This window comes from Glossina fuscipes, unplaced genomic scaffold (assembly GCF_014805625.2).
Source record: "Glossina fuscipes isolate IAEA_lab_2018 unplaced genomic scaffold, Yale_Gfus_2 42, whole genome shotgun sequence".
In the NCBI taxonomy this organism is placed as follows: domain Eukaryota; kingdom Metazoa; phylum Arthropoda; class Insecta; order Diptera; family Glossinidae; genus Glossina; species Glossina fuscipes.
The window spans coordinates 2,770,126-2,789,180 of NW_023998426.1; the positions used below are offsets into that span (position 1 = coordinate 2,770,126).

The following is a 19,055-nucleotide window of genomic DNA, read 5'->3' on the forward strand; positions in this document are numbered from 1 at the left end:
TTACAGGTGTAGTTTATATTAAATAATATATTATTATGAAATGAGTGAAATAAAATGAAGTCAAGTTAGAAGGTGCAATTAGAATAACAAACGCTACGACTAATCAGCATTATATAAACTTTAAAATCATTTCTTTTTAGATTTGAAATAAAAAATGTAAATATGGCAATTATGGCAGGCAGCAAATATGTTTAAGACGAGATGTTTTAAGACGTAATTATGTGTCGATTTTCAGCAGTCTTGTTGAATTTTTAAATTTTCTTAATTTGAACGCTAGTTTAGTTTTAGCTTACAAAAAAAAAAAGTAGTAACAAAAATATGGCAGAGAAAATATTTTACTCTCAAAAATAGAATTTTATTTTCAGCAAAGTCAAACGGCTGGCGAAATTCGTAGGATGGCAATTATTTACACATATGATTGTAATTATGTGGGAATAAAAAGAAGAAGATAAGGCTGCCAACTTTGCTGAATGTAATTTTCTACATCTTTTTTGGCAAATGGTGCAAGTGCTGGTAATGAATGAAAGTATAACTTGCAAAACAATGTAAGATAATGGAGATATCGGAAAGTTGTTAAAATTTCTGCTTTGGTGTTTTATTGTAACTTAGAATTAAAGAGTTAAGGCGTTAAAAAAATGTTTAAATAATAACTTCGTTATAGCATTTTTTTTTTACTTATTACTTTTAATTTTGGTGCAATTTAAAATGTATGTCTTACTATTGATAATAATTATTTAAACAGAAATTGTGAGTGTGTGGGTATTGCGCATAAAACCAGCGATCGTTTTAAAACAAAAAAGAAAAAATGCGTATGGAGTGAAACTAAAGTATTTAAATGTGAAACGAAATTTATGAAAAATGAAATAATAAAATAAGAGAAATAAGTTATATTTGCTTTTTTTTTAATAAGTAAAAGAAGTAAAATATTATTCATATAAAGAACAAACATACAAATGTATATGAATTGAATCATCTTTAATTTTTTATCTCTACTCAATAAATGGGAGAGATAATGCGAGCGTATATCTAGAATCGAAGCTTTTTACTATCTATCTATTGGTTTGAATTGCAACATTTCTATACATACATGGGAAGACAATGAAAATTTTAAGATCGCGCAAATCATATTTCCATCCATTTATAACTGTGTTTAATGAAATGTTTTGGCCCACTGAGGCTCCACTGAAATTACATTTGTTTTCAATATGCATATGCGTGCGTGTGCCCGTAAGCTTTCAATTAAGAGAGAGTTTCATATGATATAAGATACGAAGTATCGGCGAGAGAATAAGAAATAAGGTCGTGGACAATACATTCCATTTATATATGCACATATACGCCAAGAACATGTATGTATAAGTTCGTATATATTCACTTTGCCATAACGCCTGTAGTGCACCAGTTCAGTCTTCTCCCTGAAAACGGTTTTCAAAACGATCTCAGCACATGTGTTTTTTACTTCAGACGCATTAATGGGCAGAACATTGGTTTATGTAAACTTGTTTATCAAAGTATGTGCATTTTTGTATTCGCTTACTTTCCTTTCTTCAGTTTGCCATTTGCGACGCGTGCGACGAGTGCCAAGTGAATATGGTGAATTACTGATTGCAAGGCAAAAAGGATTTATTGAAATTAAAAACGTATTATTTCTGCAAAGTGCTTTACAAGAATTGAAGTCGTTATAAAACGTCAAATTTCCTTAAGCGAAATACATTTCTTATTGTTTATATAGTCAACTATACCTAAGCCTTAAAAAAAGAGAGAGAGAGAGAAATAGGGAGATATCCCGTAAATTATTGAGAAATTGATCAATTCAGACAAGAATCACATGTACCAACTCAAGTGCTTATACAAATAAATATTGTTAGTGTTTACTTGCCTTTACAAGGTGTATAGAAACTTATGGTTTATATATATATATATATATATGTATATATATAAACGGTGGTCGATGACTTGCATTCCCAAGCAAGTATATGTATATCTCCCGCAAAGAATACAAGCTCAACTTTCTCAATGCACATAAGCTGATATATAAGGAATAAGCTATATATGTGCACGCTGGATGTGGATGTGGATCAAGCAACACTTAATTATTCAAGTATAGTTGTTTCGTTAATTTACTTGAAAGGAAATAGAAAAGCGTTATTATGGATACAGAATCTGATGACTCAGAGCGGTGGGAAGACTTTTTTGGTAAGAGAAAAAAAACCTTACATACTCGCTTATATCGTTCATATTATTATATTATTCTAAATAGATTTTGATTGGAATGCATGCAAAATAAGAAAGAAAAAAAGAAAAGAAGAATTCAATTATTTTCCATAATATATGCAATCGACTTAGCTGATGTGCGCCTAAAACAGAAACTTGTTTAAATTAGGTGCATATATGTGACATACGATATATATGAATATTTATGAAAAATGATTACACAATCTTGCCATGTTCTTAGCAGCAATGAATGCGCTCAACAAATATTCGAATTACTCTAAATTTATCACATTAGCGGTAAATAATTAAATTATATACATTTTTCGTGGGCTTTACTTACCAGTTGCAACAGGTTTTATTCAAAATGAAAAACCGCCAAGAAATGAAAACAAATTACTACAAAATTATCGTCTGCTTAACACAAATCGAAGATGTTCTCATGATGAAAATGATCAACGATCTAATATTAATACCAGTTTTCGTCTATTTATTCATGATTTGAAAATGATTAAAAATCAAAGAAAAATTGCTTCCAGTTTTTCTAAAAATTTTTTTGATGCGATATTTTTTATACCCTACACTTTGTGGTACAAGGTACCACAAATGGTGGGACTTAAATAATACGCAGAAGGTCTCAATTTAGATCCGCCTTTTATTTTACCGATTGACTCGAAAGTCATTTTTTGAATTATTTTAAGCTTGTCTGTCCATCTGATTTCTGTCCATGTAAATTTGTCTTCACGTTATAGGTCGCAATTTTTGAGATATTTTGATGAAATTTGGCTGGCATTGAAAATAGTTTGGATCGATCCACTTTTGCGACGTCCTATTTAAAGAAACTGTTACAAGAAAAAAATTTCTCGACAAAAGAGGCTAAGTAATATTATTTCGGCAATCTCACTTCGAGTGGAAACTTTGGACTGTCTGAGCGATTTTTACGACCCCCTCTCATAAAACGAAAACTGAAGTTCATATGACAAAAACATGTAATTTTCAATGCTTTATGATGGAAATCATAGCCCACTCGCAATTTAAGATCAAAAAATGAAGTATACAAAATTTGGACCTCGCACGCCTATTTTTGCATTTTACTCTCTATAAGGCTTTTCACAAAAAGTTTTGCTTTTTATTTTATGATGAAAGTTGATCCATAATAGTAATGTGATATGAAAATTAACATTGCTGAACACGTACACACAGCACCACCGCTCTTATGGAAAGTGACTTTATTTGAAAGTGAATTTATTTAATTTTTTATATATAGTTCCATAATAGCAAGTTGCTACAAAAACAAAGTGTAATTTTTGTGTTCTGTGGCAAAAGTAAGAACTGTGTTAGACAATGTGGTGTAGGGTATTCAATATTCGGCTTAGCCCGACTACAATGTTTTCACTTGTTTGTTGTTGCTGTTGTTGTTCTTGCAAGGACTAATGAATAAACCAAGCAAAAGAGTTGTCCACACTTTGCGCTAGTGTGCGACATATAATAGGTGTACAAATAAATTCGTTACATTTTTTCCTTCAATTGTTGTTACAAAGCTTAATAATTGAAATTTGGAACACTTTTATCCATGGTCTTTTACCATTTGTCGGGTTAGTTTATGGATTTGCTCGCGGAGACGCAATAGCTCTCGACCCATTTTCGCATATCTTGAATTTCTGCGAACCGCTTACCTCTTAAATGTGACTGTAACGATCTGAATAAGTATTAATCGGAAGAAGTCAGATCAAGAGAATATGTGGGGTCGGGTGGGATTTCCCGCCCGAAATCTTCCAAACCACTTTCTAAAGGTTTAGTAGATTTAGTAGCGTTCTCAGCCCAAGTTAAGTAAATCATTTCCTTAGCTTGAGAAGCATTTTTTTTTCACTTTTGATCCAGTTAAACACAGAGGACACGCATTTCCATAAACGATGTTACCTTTTTAAACATTTATGGAGCTTTTTAGCAAGCATCAAACGGAAAAGAATAAAAGAGGAAGAGAAAAGCTTCAAAAGCTCCATAAAGTATACGCATTCTCGACTAGTTTCGAAATTGGAATGCATCTAAACATGTTTGTCTTTTCTTCAGTCCATCTGGCCGCCTGCCCAATCGCAAACATTCTCCTGTACGCAATGGTAAGCATATCGTCTACAAACCCAACAAAGGACACCGTCGCAATGCCACAAGGCTGAGAACAATTTTTGTCCACTACTCATAAACTGCATTAGTTTAACTGCATACAGTTAAAGCTTCCACTTTTTTTTTAGTCCACAAAAACAGAAAAAGTCAACCACTCCCACACAATATTAGAGAATATAAAAATTTCGTTATTTTGTTGTATTTTTTTCTAACTTAGAACGGAATGTAATTTTCTTACTTATTTCGTGTAATTTATGGTTGAGCTTGACGTGGAAGCAATCAAAATTTCACTTAACGTAAATACCAATCAATTTCGATGCCCTGCTAGAGAGAAAAGAGAAACATTTTCATTTTTTTTTTTAACCTAATGACGAACGACGATTTTATTTTTATTAGCAAAGCCAAAAAAACATTATTTAAATGCTCTTCTATTAGTTCTTCCCTTCATTAGGAAGCAATCATAGTTAGCCTTCTGAACAGCAGAATGCCTGCTGAAGTTTCCTTTTCCCTTCATGCTCTGCTTGATGCAAAAGACAGACCAATAGCAGTGAAAATAATTGCAAAACACTGCAGTCTTTATACTTTTCAAGAACATTTTTGCATTCTTGACGACAGTTTTGGTTGTTGTTTATTACATGTAAAGATCAATGGTTGTCAAGAAAATAAGAAAATTTGTGAAACAATCATAAATGTGGTGCTATCAAGAATTACTTTTCAGAATGAATATAAAATGACGTCATTCTTATTATCATTACACCACCACTGGTGCCAACAACCGATAATTATAAATTTTAAGAAGCATACGGATGATACATAAGTATACCAAGTAATCATCAATGATATCAATTCTTGCTTTACTACGAAATGTGAATAAAATTTCATTCGTTTCAAATAAAAATTTTATTGAAAAGAAGCCAAAGGTGACAGTGAATAGCATTCCACTGAGAACATATGAACGTCTGCTTTAAAAAAATCTGTATTTCACTTTCAATTTACTTACGTTGCAAAATGTGGTGAAATGAATGCTATATACCAAGGATGACTACCATGCATTCGTACAGAGTACCATGATATATGTAAAGAGAATAATCTTTCTAAGATTTCTCCTCTTCTCCTCTTTATATAGTGTGTAATAGAAATAATGACTATATTCAAGAATTTTTCCGAATGTTTTAAAAGGAAATGTAATAAAATATCAAGGATAGATAAAAGATAGGGAATGCAGGCCAAATGCATTACAAAAATGGACAGAGGGACGGATTTAAGCGGTTTCAAAATTTGATGTTGATCAAGAATATATTGCATACTTTATAGAGTCTCTCAAGCTTCTTTTTAGCCCTTGCAAATGTTTTAACACAATGAATATGATCTCCGACTCCGATGCACGTTCTTCAAAAGAATTCGGGTTAAATCTGCCGCAATGCATAAGAGTTTATAATAAAACGAATGCAAAAATCCCGCTTTGAATATCGTTCAAAGATAATACCCTGGCGCTGAACAAGTAAAAACACTATAAGGCGACGCGGTCCGCTTTTAAATACCCTACACCATACTACTTAATAAAATTATTCACAGCATGATTGTTCAAAATAAGACTCAATATCTATATAAGAAGTTGTTGAAAGGTGGTCGGATCGGAACTATTTTTAATACTGTTCGTTCTTGGGTCAAAACACGTTAGTGTAACAAATTTCATTGAAATATCTCAAAAATGCAGATGTGTTGAGGTTGAGCACAAGAAAATAAAGCTGGGAGCCAGGCAGACAGACGGACAAGCTTCAGAATCACTCTCTGAATCGATCGATTTAATAAAAAAAAAGGGCCTTTTTCAACTCTTTGTGGGTGTTGCACACATTAGCGCAAACTTAATATAGCCTTATGCCGCAAACTGAAATCTGTGAAGTACTTTACGTTGCCTTGCTTGAGTGAATGAGTGAATGATTTAATGGATGTACTTACTTTTAAAAAGGAAAAAGCAGTTGCTAGCAGAGCATCTGAATGTCGCATTCTCGACCAAGGTGTCGAATTGGTGGTCTTGTACCTCAGAAATGCGCTAACGAACTAATTCGATATTTTGTGTCGAAGAGTGGCCAAAATATTTAAGATCACTCTGATTGATTCAGTCCGCTTAAGCGTTTCAATTAATCTCTTCACGGTTAATGAAGTTAAGTTAAGGCATTGCTCTCTGCGCAGAGAAATCAACAAATTTTTTTTACTTTTCGGTTAAGCGAACTATTTGTAAAGGAATGAAAATAAACTGAATGAAAACCAAGTGCATAATAGTACATATGGTTATTGTCAACTTTTTTTAAAGGATATTTCCACTTGTTAGAATTTTAATTTTGAAAAAAAAAAAAAAAAAAAAAAAAAAACTATTTTACCATCTCACCTGACGGCACACAAAACTTGTCCACCTCCAGTGAATTTTGTTTTTCTATTTAAATTCAAGTTATTGCATAGACTATGGAAATACTCAATAATAAAATGCCATACATTTAAATAACGAGTGAGGATATTAAATTTGTTCACTGAGCTTAACAGATAATTGGTTACATATAAATATGTATATAAATATATATATATTATATACATGTTATATGGAGCTTTTAGAAGATTGTGCCAGAAATGAAAATTAAAAAAAAAAAAACAAAATGAGAAAAATTCAAATCCTCAATTATCAATAAAATGCTATAAGCATTTTTTCCCAGTCATTTTGATTGGAAAAAGGTAACTTTATACATTTATGAAAATCGTATATCATGCATGGCGTCTTTTACGTTTTGACATCTACCGTAGGCATAGACAACCAATTGACTACGGAAGAGGTACTTTACGTAACATAAACAAGTTGAGCTAATGGAAGTTAATATCTATCAAACAAGTAAGAGAGCCACGTTTGCATTGAAATGAATCTTGTACACCTACCATCCCAAGCAAAAGTGTAAATATTGAGTCAGGGAATAAGTTCGTGGCGCTTCTTCGCCAAACTTCGGTAAATGTGAAGATCCATAGATAGGAAAAAAAAGAAAATTTTATAGCATTCATTAACTCAGCTGAAATGGATCAAAATGCTATGTCTTAGAATATCACTTTAATCAAGGCGAGAATGCTTGGATTTGGGAGTAGACAACTGATTAATTACATGCTCTATTGTCAAGAACTAATGACAAAACTAATCAGGTCATAGCTTGCTATTGAGGTGGAGTGTCCGGGATCAATCAACAGAGGAGGCATGATTCAACACGACAATGCCAGGTCATGGTTACCTGTAATAGCTTTTAGATATCTTGACCCAGCCTTATTTTCCTTTCTTCAATCTGCCATTTATGACGGGTGCAATGCATGTGTTGGATTGGCGGATACCCAAAGCGAAAAAGATTTATTGCAAAAATTTCCAACTCTGCAAAGAGTTTCACCCTAAAAGCGGTGAGTTTGCCTCGTCCAACTACTGTTTCGCTTTGTAGATCTCTCTTAATTGTGTCTTAGAGTGACTTCGCTCGGAAGTTACAGAAAATGTAAGGGCATAAAGATTTTATCAGTAAAACAGCTCGACGCTACAAATCAAAATGACACGTTTGGGATTTAGAGAAATAAATGTAAAAAAAAAACAGGTCAGATTTTTAACGAAAAACTGTCATGAGCTTTTTCCTTGATCTATAACAAAGTTCTGTATGGGTTTTAGTCAAATGGTCGATATTTGACGTGATCCGCGTAAATATTTCTACCATAGTCTAAGGATATATTCAGTACAGCTTTGACATCATAGAGCATAACGTCTTAACATTTTTTTGAATTCTTGCGTATTGTGAGATTAATGGGTGTCAAAACGTTGCACTTATATGTTCCAGTCTTCAGTTTCGTCTCGGAATGTTTTGCCTCTAATATAAAACTAAAAAAATTCGAGATGATAGTTTTTTTATTGACGGTCACGTTTCGTTTTCAAATTCTAAAAATTTTTTTGTGTTCACAAAGTACAAAATTTGTAACATTTTAATTGTTTTGGGATTCCGTACAGCTCTCAAAATCATTGATTGACGGATGCTGCGATTATATGTTGAACTTTGTGTCAAATGCGTAGACTTCTTCAATGTTCCAAGTTGATGTTCGCGAGTTCGTATCTCAGACCGGTCGAGTTTACATTGGTCGTAGCAATAGTTTTGTTCAGCCGATATAGGCGCACCCTCTAGACTGCGTTTACCTCCCTATCTCTTTCCTTTTTCTCCCTTTACACGTTCAGCAGACGTCCTTCAAGTAATTGGTAATACAAAAAAAAAAAAAACGTTGAGATTATCTGTAAAAATTTACTTTATTGGGAATGATCTTGTGGAGACATGCTGGAATGACTGCCATGAAATCGGAAGAAAAAGCAAAATGTATTGAAAAAAATTGTACTGATTATGTTCGGATTCCACGGTCGTCAAAATCAAAAAACACCCATAAATGCATCCAACCAGTTGGTTACCCAATATTGATGCTTTGGCTTTAAACGATATTAAATGTTAATCAGGTAACTTTATCGTGTTCGTTCTCATTACTCAACTTTAATTCCTACGCTTAAAACCGCAATTGCGCTTCATTGTGTTTAAGGCCATTGTCCGAATGCTGTATCCTCTGCATTCGGTTAGTGCCTATAGACTTTGGTTGCGACTAGTCCACAAAAGCGATAAGCATCCCGAAAATTAAAATGTCTATAATCCAATTTCGACCATAAGTTGACACAAACTTTTTCTTTTCTCTCTTACTGTGCCTATATATTCTATCAAAATACAATACGTTTTTGCCTTCTCTAAAATAAACCAAGTGAAAACACTACATTGGGCAACGTTTCACTATTAAGTATTTGGACGGACAGACGGACAAACAAGTATAGATCGATAATCTATACACCAAAACACGTCAGTCTACGCAATTTCATCGAAATGTCTCAAAAATTCCATTCTGCAAGTTGAATGCCAGGCAGATGGACTGACGGACAGACAAGCTTAGATTGAGTCAGAAATACTTTCCGAATCTAGTAAAAGGTTGGTTTATTTGAAGACTTTCCATTCTGCAAGTTGAATGCCAGGCAGTTGGACTGACGGACAGACAAGCTTAGATTGAGTCAGAAATACTTTCCGAATCTAGTAAAAGGTTGGTTTATTTCAAGTCTTTCCACCCTGCAAGTTGAATGCAAGATACATGGACTGACGGACAGACAAGCTTAGTTTGAATCAGAAATATTTTCTGCATATAGTAAAAGGTTGGTTTATTTCAAATCTTTCTGAGTGTTGCATAGATTCGCACAAGCATAATGGCTTCTACGCCTTTCATTGCATTCCTTCTCAATCTATTTCGAAAAGTGGATATTTTTGTAAAATATTGGCGCGGGAAGATTTTCTCCCCATTGGTCAGCGACATCTCTCGGCTCTTTCGCATAGAATCATGATTAGATTACGTAGATGTCTCTTATGTCTGTGGCTTGATGCATTTTTGGTGAAGCGCACGCTCGTGTAGAGAAAAAGCACAAGAGAAATATAAAATCTTGCATTTGGTTATCTTTATTAAGGCAAACAATCCATTGAAAATTTCAGTTTAGAGGTAAAATGTTTACATAAAAATGAAGTAAATTTCTCTCTTTCTGTGTAAATAGAAACCAATCTATATATATAAACGTATGTGATTGCATTTGTATTAATAACATAGATATGCAGCAGGACGTGAATGAAAGGATATGAATGAAAGAAATTTAAAGTAGGGTTCGTTTATTTATAAATTGCGTAAACATATGCACATGTGTATGTATGTAATGATTTATGCGCAAATATTTAAATAACATTTTATGTATTTAGGTAAACAAGCGGACAAACAACATAGAAAAGACGCGCCTACAGGTTCTCAGTAATTTTCACTTTGTACAGAAAAGCTTTAAGTCAGTCAGCTCAGTCAGTCAGTCACCTTTTGTTACATCTATTAAAACAACACACTTTTTACTTAAATTGCGACCATTCGCCAAATAAGACTTTTGAATATATTTCTCTTATATAGGATTGAATGAAAAGAAGTGCAAAAAAAAATATATATATATATATGTAAAAAAGTTTTTGTTTTCTGTTTTTTTCGTTTGCATTTCGCAGGAAGTTCTACTGAGTTGGCACCGTCAGTTTTGGGTATTTACGATACTTTAACGACTGAATTAGATGGCAGAAGCTCGGAAAGCAATCCTTGTATATCAGATAATAGTGACGAGGTTTCACTTGCTTCCAGATCAGATGCCATAAAAAAAATTATAACAAATTCAAATGTGACAAGTGACGATAAACTTCTAAGTGTTCAAACTTTATTCAAACAAAATGATGAAAATGTTAACGAAATTGCGAGTTGCATGCCTTCGCAGTTTAGTACGAGTTTAGACGGAAGTGCAGTGAAAAGTGCTATCTGCGAAATTACAAACAATAGTTTATCAGACTCAAGTGAATCGTTAACCGCGATCAGTGGCCGCAATACACCGAATAAACATCGCACCAATATAAGAGTATTATCACCAAATGTTCAACGTATTATAACACATTCCGATATAGAACCGGTTGATGCTGTCGACATTATTGCTCTGAATAATCCACCAAAAAGTCCCCTACCTAATCGTTCGTTACGAAAGATACCTGTATGCAACATTAGCAACAAGGTTAAACTTTCTCATATTCCTCTTTCGAAGATTACAGGCAAACTTACCCTAGCTGGGAATGATATTGTAGAGACTTTCAGTCAGGACGGTAATAGCGATGCTACCGAGAATTTAAGGAAAACATCTCCAAAATGTATTGACAAACTTTCCACCGATAAGGCGAAAACAATTTCCAAACAGAGTCTATTTGCGGCAAAAGAAACTTCACAAATTCCCGTAAAGTATATCGTGCCGGGAAATAGTTTACTTGAAGATATCACCTTTGAATTAGCTTCACAAGACGAAACGAAAAGTCTGACATGTTTCGAACTGGTTAAAACCTCTACGCAGACCTTACGGAGCGAAGGATACGAAAAGTCTTGTGCGAAAGAGCAGATAAAATGTTCGCCGTTGGTGCGAACATTATCGGCTTTGACACCATCTGGCGGTATTGAGAGAGAATATTGGCGGACAGATTCGGAGCGACAGGAAAGTATAAATCAGCAAAATGCTAAAAATGCGCTTCAGACGACCGGGGAAAGTCAAAAATTGAAATTTTCCCCAAAAGAAGCGCAAAAAATGTGCAATTTAATCTTACCAGATTTAGCAAGACTTAAGCATAGACCTTTATCATCTTTATCAATATGTTCGACATCATCCAGTTCCAGTTCGGGATCTGGTCTCGATCATCTCGGTTGTAAACATAGTACATCTTATCTCGCGAGCGTCGAAAGCCTAGCTGATCAAAGCGAAAATGAGCTAATGGAAGTTCCGACGGGAATGTCTGTTTTTGAACGGGCTTGCTTGGAAATTGTCGACTCTGAAAGAAGTTATGTCAATGATCTCGGTGAAGTTATCCAAGGGTCTGCTCTCTTTTTTAATACGTTCTCGTGCGAATTGATTTTCATTTACGTCATTTACTTTTTCAGATATCTTTTTGATTGGAAAGAGAGGGCTTGCTTGCGCTACGATGAGTTGAAGGTTTTATTCTCCAATATTGAAGAGATTTATGAATTTAATGTTGCCTTACTTAAGAAACTAATTGATTCTGGTCTCGATCCAGTGAAAATTTCCGCATGTTTTATTGAAATGAAAAATCGTTTTGAGGTCTACACCACCTATTGGTAATTATAATGAATGATAACCGTGTAACTATCAAGTTGTAACAAAAAAGACAAATTAAATTCTTCAGTACCAGTTATCCCGATGCCATTCAATTGTTAACAAAATTGCTGCAGGCAACTCATACCAATGCTCTATTAACGTCTACACAAAAATTATTGCAACATACACTGCCCTTAGGATCATATTTACTAAAACCAGTGCAAAGGATTTTAAAATATCACTTACTCTTGGATGTAAGTATTATTATATAAAATTAAAGAAATAATATTCGATTGCGATCCATTATCGCTATTGTATAAGAGATTGAAAAAAGGAATAAATATAAATTTACATATGCATATGTATAATATTGGGTGGGCGTGGCTGATTTTTTCTACTTTTGTAGAATAATTTTGTAGAAATTTATGTCGTGTATCTGTTGTGGTTTATAAGCAACGAGCAAAGGACACGGAAAGCAAAGGTACGCTCAGTTTTGGTAGTGCGTTGAGAGCGTGCCTTTAGGCTGATTGGGTCATTTTCAAACTTTGTTGTAATTTTGTAGGCGCAACAATGTGTACCGCAGATGCGACACAGTTGGACGCACGGACAAATGGACGGACTAATAGACGGACGGATGGACAGATGAACATGCGGACATGCTTAAGGGCATTCCGTATTTGAAACTTTTTGAAGCTTGCTTCTGCCGATTATAAAGCTATTGAGAGGCGTGGTCACTTTTTCCCACTTTTGTACGGATACTACAGCATCGTTCATGGCATATAGTTCCAAATTTTGATACATCTGCTGTAGTATAGTGAGTAACGAGTGGAAAACCAATTTTTTATTCCGTTTGAAACACAGAGGTATGTATTTCCAGTTTATATGGCACTGTGGGTGTGTCGTTGGACCGATTTGGCCCATTTTCAATACCATGTTGCGTGCTAGAACTTCCATTGTTTTTGCAAACTTGAAGTTGACAGCTTTCTTTTTTGTAGTCAGGGGAATATGTAAAACACAGAGACAAACGGACGGACACGCTACAATCGGTTTCAAATTTGATGTTGATCAAGTGCGTATATATTTTGTGAGATCTCTGCAGCTCCTTCTGGGCTTTGCAAACGTTTTAACAAAATGAACATACCCCTCATCCGTCGGTGACGGGCGTGAAAAGCACCTATCTCTCAAAACTAACGCTGTTAACGCTGTCACTTACAGAATTTAAGGAAACACTGCGACATCAAAGAGGTAATGCAGGCTTATGAGATTATGAGACAAGTGGCGCGAAATATTGATCAAGTGAAAAGGAAACTGGAACAACAAACGAGAGTTAAAGAGCTATCTGGCATCTTAGATGGTTGGTTAGGTCCAGGTATGCTTGATGTGAAATTACATTTTTACTTTGTATATCTGTATATGTTTTGTTTACATATGAATTGGCAGAATTAACGGTGTTAGGGGAATTGCGATTAGAAGGTGTGCTAATGGAAAGCAATAAACCCCGGAAAGTTTTATTATTCTCGTCGATGTTAATTATAGCCAAAGCCAAAGAAGATAATCGTTTACAATTCAAAAGTTATATACATGTGAGTATAAACATTTAATAATTTCTTAAGAAATTTCAACATAAACGTTGTTTTTTTTTTTGTTTTTTTTTTTTTATTTTTTATAGCAAAACAATCTTATGTTGAGCGAACACTTGGCTGGCGAACAAACTAGCTTTTATATAATTCCGTATGACGAGCCTCGCAACCAAATTAAATTAACAGCTAAAAGCCGCGATCAGAAACGATTGTGGACTCAGCATATAAAAAGTGTCATACTTGAAAAATTTGATAATATTCCGCCGAGAGCTAAGGAATTAGTTTATCAATTGGGCGACGAAGAAGGTATCTAATTAAATCTATGCATTTTCATCCATTTTCCCAAGTAAACAACTAAATATGCATTCACCTGTTGATTTAAATCTCAATATCAATTATTTCTCATTCCTGATTTTTAGATCATTCTGTAGACAAGCACTCATGGAAATGGAGTCTTACGTCGACATCAACACCCACTTACCTAGAGAGACGAAATCAATATCGGCGCAGTGAAATGCGCAATCGATCGAAAATTAAAAGGAAAACCATATCAAGTCCTAATACATTTCATAATCTTAACGATGTTGGTTATACCGATTCCGAGACCGTTTTAAAGCCCATTTCGAAGAGTTCGGATAGCATTAACGATAAACGTTTGTTAGACATAGACACAAGCATAGAGGAAGAGATTCAAAATTCCGGTGAAGAGTGTAAACAATGCAAGCATCGTAATGAAGAATCCTGCAGACATTTTGGATCCTCGAGGCAATTCAAACGAATGTTGGCACTTGGCAGCAAACCGCTCAAGGAACGCAGTAAATCAGTGCCACGTATGAGCGTAAGCACCCGCAAACCAAATGCAGCCGCTTTAGCCGAGGAAAGTCCATCGAAAAGCTCGGTTATGAAATTTGAAGAAACTAAATCGTACAGTCACAAAACATTTCCGAAGAGAATAACATCGTTGCGAAAACAACGTTGCAACAACAAAAAGGAAACATCGACATTTTATATGACATTAAGCGAATTTGAAGATGCAAGCACAACAGTCCTAAAGATAACTGAATCGTCGGAGAACATATCAAATCCCAGTCAACTTGATAGTGATATAAAATCTGAAAAATATGTCAATTTAATGCTTTCGAATGTAAGCGACAGTTATGAAGGAATCGTGGATGCGAATCACAAAGCAAGCGCGCGAATATCTGCGGAAAAGGTGAAACAAGACGCACAGATTGTTTTAGATCTCTTAAGAGATAGCAAAGAATTCAATCGTTTTTGTTGTAAATTACAAAAAAAACGATCGACAGAGAAAAATTGCAACTCATCGAAAACTTCTGCAGAGAAAGTGAATGAATCGATTGTTAATGATTTACCGCCTAGACCGCCATCAAAATCCCCGCCACCTTTAGAAATTGAAAATGAGTTTAAAAGGGAACCGTCATCCTATGAAAGCGAGCCAATCTATGAAACTTTGCGACGAAATGTACATGTCCCGTATAAATTCTCACCTGTATTTTCCCGTTCGAAATCTGTACAATGCCCTAAAGGGCGAGAAAAATGTATAGAACCTGCAGCTAGTTCGGATTCAGATTACGTAACACTCATCTACCCGAAGGATGACGATGCGTGTCGGTATGAAAGTCATAGCAAAACAAATAGCGTTGAGAAAATTATTGGTCGAGATACTCAAGGAAGTTCCAAAGCAAAAAACTCAACTAATCCCATATTAACTGAGAAATGTGATAGTTTTCTTAAAACGCGGGCAATAAAAAATAATTCTACTACGGTAGCCGTGACAACAAAGTCTACGCAAAGCGTACAAGCGTCGAAAAACCGCGTCCGAAATTTATTAAGAAGTTCAACATCAACTTCGATTACGGAGGAATCTTTTCCTAAAGGACAGAATCGCTCAATACTTCACTTACAAGGTAGCGAGGCAGTTGGAGAACGCATCGCACATCTAGACTATGCCGATCCTCGATCTTTATTCATAATAACAAAATCAGATACAACCACTACGTTGCAACGGGATTCAGTATTTTCATTAACTTCTTCCAATGATAGCGTGTGCGAGCAAAAACGTTTGAACAGTAAATTTGCCGATTCTTCGCAAAATTTTGAATACGAGCATTGCGTTGAGGCTACTCTAGAAAATGATTTCCGCGATTCGGCAATATACAGTGACGATAATGAAAGACGTATAGATCCAGCCCAACAAATCCCATCATATTTATCAAGTCTACAGAACACTTATAAACCGCCAGTGCCGCCCAAGATACTCTCAACTGCTACAGCGAACGGACCATTACAGATTTCCAAGTTACTACGAGAGACTCCAAAAACCGAAGCGACAATCAATCCATCATCACGTGCTAATTCAGCCATTGCAAGAAAGTGGATACTATAATAAAAAAAAAAAAAAGAAGAAATTTTAGCAATTCATTCATAATGCTTTCTTGGTATAGAAAACGAGACCCAAATGGTCCCAAAACACCTTTATACTCACCACAGAAGCATAATGGTGTGGCTCTTTCCTCTTCCGTATCTGATGTTCGGAATGACTCCTTAGTGATTCTGTATTTAGAGAGGATTGACAAAATAATACGAAGCCCTGACATCTATACAATAATTATTTATTAAAAAGGTGTGGACCGCTACCATTTTGCATGTAGAGCAACTGCAGCTACTTCGCGGAATGAATTCGTAGAATGTGCGAGAGTTTACATATATATGCATGCATATAACGATTATATTTTGGCATTTGCCAAAGTTTTTGCATGCATTCCAATTCGGTATGTGTATAGCCATCTTCGTCCGTCCATCTGTCCATCTAAATGTAGAACTCTTGCGGTCCAAAACATTGAGATAGAAAATCGGAACTTGGCACATTTTCAAGTCTACAAATTACAATTTGAGTACAAGCAAATACATATGCAAATAGATTACAAGCAGGGTTTGAAAAGCTGGGAAAAAACATTCTTTTGTCAACAAATTTGAAGGTTAAGCCGCTTGTCGTTTCGAAATTTGGCAACTACGTCTATTAAAGTATTTCATAGCAATCCGCATCAACTTAATGATAGATCCAGAATTAATAGACAACTTTTTGTCACTTACACACAATGCTTAAAGTGGTGGATATCTAGAGATTCGTTCCATAGCGAATATAACTTTTTTTTTTTTTTACTTGTTCTAAAAGTAGAAAGAACACATAAGTGCACATATGATAATATACATTTATCTTATATATTTATATATATATATATATATATGAGAATGTATACTGTGTGCAATATCGCTTTCATCGAAAAGCATAAAAGCATAAAAGCATAAAGGAGATCGTTATACGAGAATATATTATTATATATATATATATATATATATGCATTGCATTTACATTCACTTGCATTCATCTACATTTGTTAGCTCTCTTGACAACTCATTAACTGTATTTTAAAAGTATTATGCACATTTAAATTATTAAATGAATAAAAGAATAATATCTCAATTGAACACATTCGACCATACATTGAACATTAATGATAATCTTATCTTTTTGATCGTGTTGTTGTCGACGCTGGTTGAAAAAAAAAAAACAAAAAAAAAAGAAGCAAATCCGATTCATTTACTGTCTACTCCATTAAGCTGATATCTATTTACATAAAAACGCATCAACTATCATCACGAATTGACCGGATATTTTCGCATATAGACGGCGTCTGTAAGCAATATGATGGCGAACGAAGTCACAATCTCACGTTGTGTTAACCATATGTCTCGTATTTCTACGTAAAGAAAATGAAGCGTTGCAAGCTTAAATCCTAAGTTGTGCACATATGCATATGTACCGATTTTTTTTTATTTTTTTTTTTGTATATGATTATGTGGTATTTCGTCTGTTATATCACGTTAAAGTGAAAGTGATGATAACAACATTTATACAAACATGCAAGCGTGTTGAGTACGTTTGTTGAAATGTTTATTGTTGGATTTATGTTCTCCTCCCTCTCCCGTAATAAGAGAATACATAGTGTATAGTAGTTGTTAACTGACGATTGAATTCAATCGTTACAATTTTATAGCAACAGAGGCGCGTGAAGAGTAGGCGGCGATGTTTAAGAGGGAGAAATACATTGTGACATTGATATTTTTGTCGAAATTGGGTGCGATGCTTGTTGCGTTTAATAATTTTAATCCATTATTAAATTAATGCAAAGCAATTTACAAGAAAAAGCAGAAAACCTGCAGAGAGAGATTAATGCCATTAATTAACATATATATGTATATATATATGCTGAAGTGATGTTCGGAAATTTATAAACTTTCTAAAAGACAAATTTACTAGAAATGTAAACAATGGTTTATCTAAAATGCAATCAATCTTTGGATGTCGAAATTGAGAACTCGTTTATTAACCTTGGGAAAATAGCATTAAGTATTATTATTATTATTATTAAGAAATCGCTTATTAGCCTTGGGAATATATGTATTATCTTATTCGTATATTGTCATTTTACATTATTCATTTTGCATTATCCTGGACCTAAGGTTTCGAATATCGCTCGAGTTTATCACATTTATGTATATACACACATATATATGTATTTATATATATATATATACATATATTTATATATATATATATACATATATTTATGTACATATTTATATATATATGTTAGGTATAATTTTTTTGCTTTTGGTTACATCAGATACAAAGCAAACTTTGAACTTCTTCTCTCAAGCAGTTGTCTTCTCTTCTGATTTATCATTTGCCTGGAATGACAAACAATTGGGTAAAGCATGGAATTTGCCAGGATATTATTAAAGTTGTTAATGATTGCCATTTAATGCGCTTAAAGTTGCATTTACCAAAGCGGCTTGTAATGAAAAATGTGTAGTAGAATTGAATCAGATTAGTGAAGCAATTATACAATGATCTATCCACAGAGTACAAAGTATTATAGTGAGAGCTAAGTTTTTGTCGATGATTGCGGTGTTAGCGCATTATGAATTTATCCTGCTCTACTAATCTGGAGGAGAGGAGTGTTATTGTTAAGACATGCTTGTCGCTTGTGGAAAGTTATTCGCCAGGACTGCAGGCAAGTAACTCTGGTTTCTTTAATGAAGGCTACGCTTCTACTCAACTATCTGCAAGAATGAGAATTTTTCATGAAGAATTCGACGTCTATCGTTCCTGAAGCGAAGGGCATAACTTAGTTGGATCTAGAAGAGCTCTAGCTATTGTCAACATTTAAAATACGACCGTCCAGATATCAATCTGACCCAATTCAAAGGAAAAAGTTAAATCGAGAAAAATCTTGAAGATTACATATGGAAGTCGATGGTTTGAAGACTACAAAGAAACCTGATTAATATGATGGGAATGGAATTAATTAAAA

General features: G+C 34.3%; 1 protein-coding gene across 1 annotated transcript; it reads left to right on the forward strand.

The window, feature by feature from the left end:
- The first annotated feature begins 1,757 nt into the window (after positions 1-1,757).
- LOC119637043 lies at positions 1,758-17,456 on the forward strand. Its single transcript, XM_038032831.1, has 8 exons — positions 1,758-2,196; positions 10,446-11,835; positions 11,902-12,096; positions 12,165-12,330; positions 13,292-13,445; positions 13,517-13,659; positions 13,746-13,962; positions 14,076-17,456. Exons 1-8 carry the CDS (start codon positions 2,151-2,153, stop codon positions 16,061-16,063), a joined length of 4,299 nt encoding a protein of 1,432 aa, XP_037888759.1. The 5' UTR covers positions 1,758-2,150; the 3' UTR covers positions 16,064-17,456.
- The last annotated feature ends 1,599 nt before the right edge of the window (positions 17,457-19,055 follow it).

Excerpts from the sequence above, each read along its gene's own strand:
- LOC119637043 (XM_038032831.1), top strand. The coding sequence starts at position 2,151 with ATGGATACAGAATCTGATGACTCAGAGCGGTGGGAAGACTTTTTTG. Across the intron at positions 11,836-11,901 it reads CTCGGTGAAGTTATCCAAGG|ATATCTTTTTGATTGGAAAG; the intron begins GTCTGCTCTCTT and ends TTACTTTTTCAG. Across the intron at positions 13,660-13,745 it reads AATTCAAAAGTTATATACAT|CAAAACAATCTTATGTTGAG; the intron begins GTGAGTATAAAC and ends TATTTTTTATAG.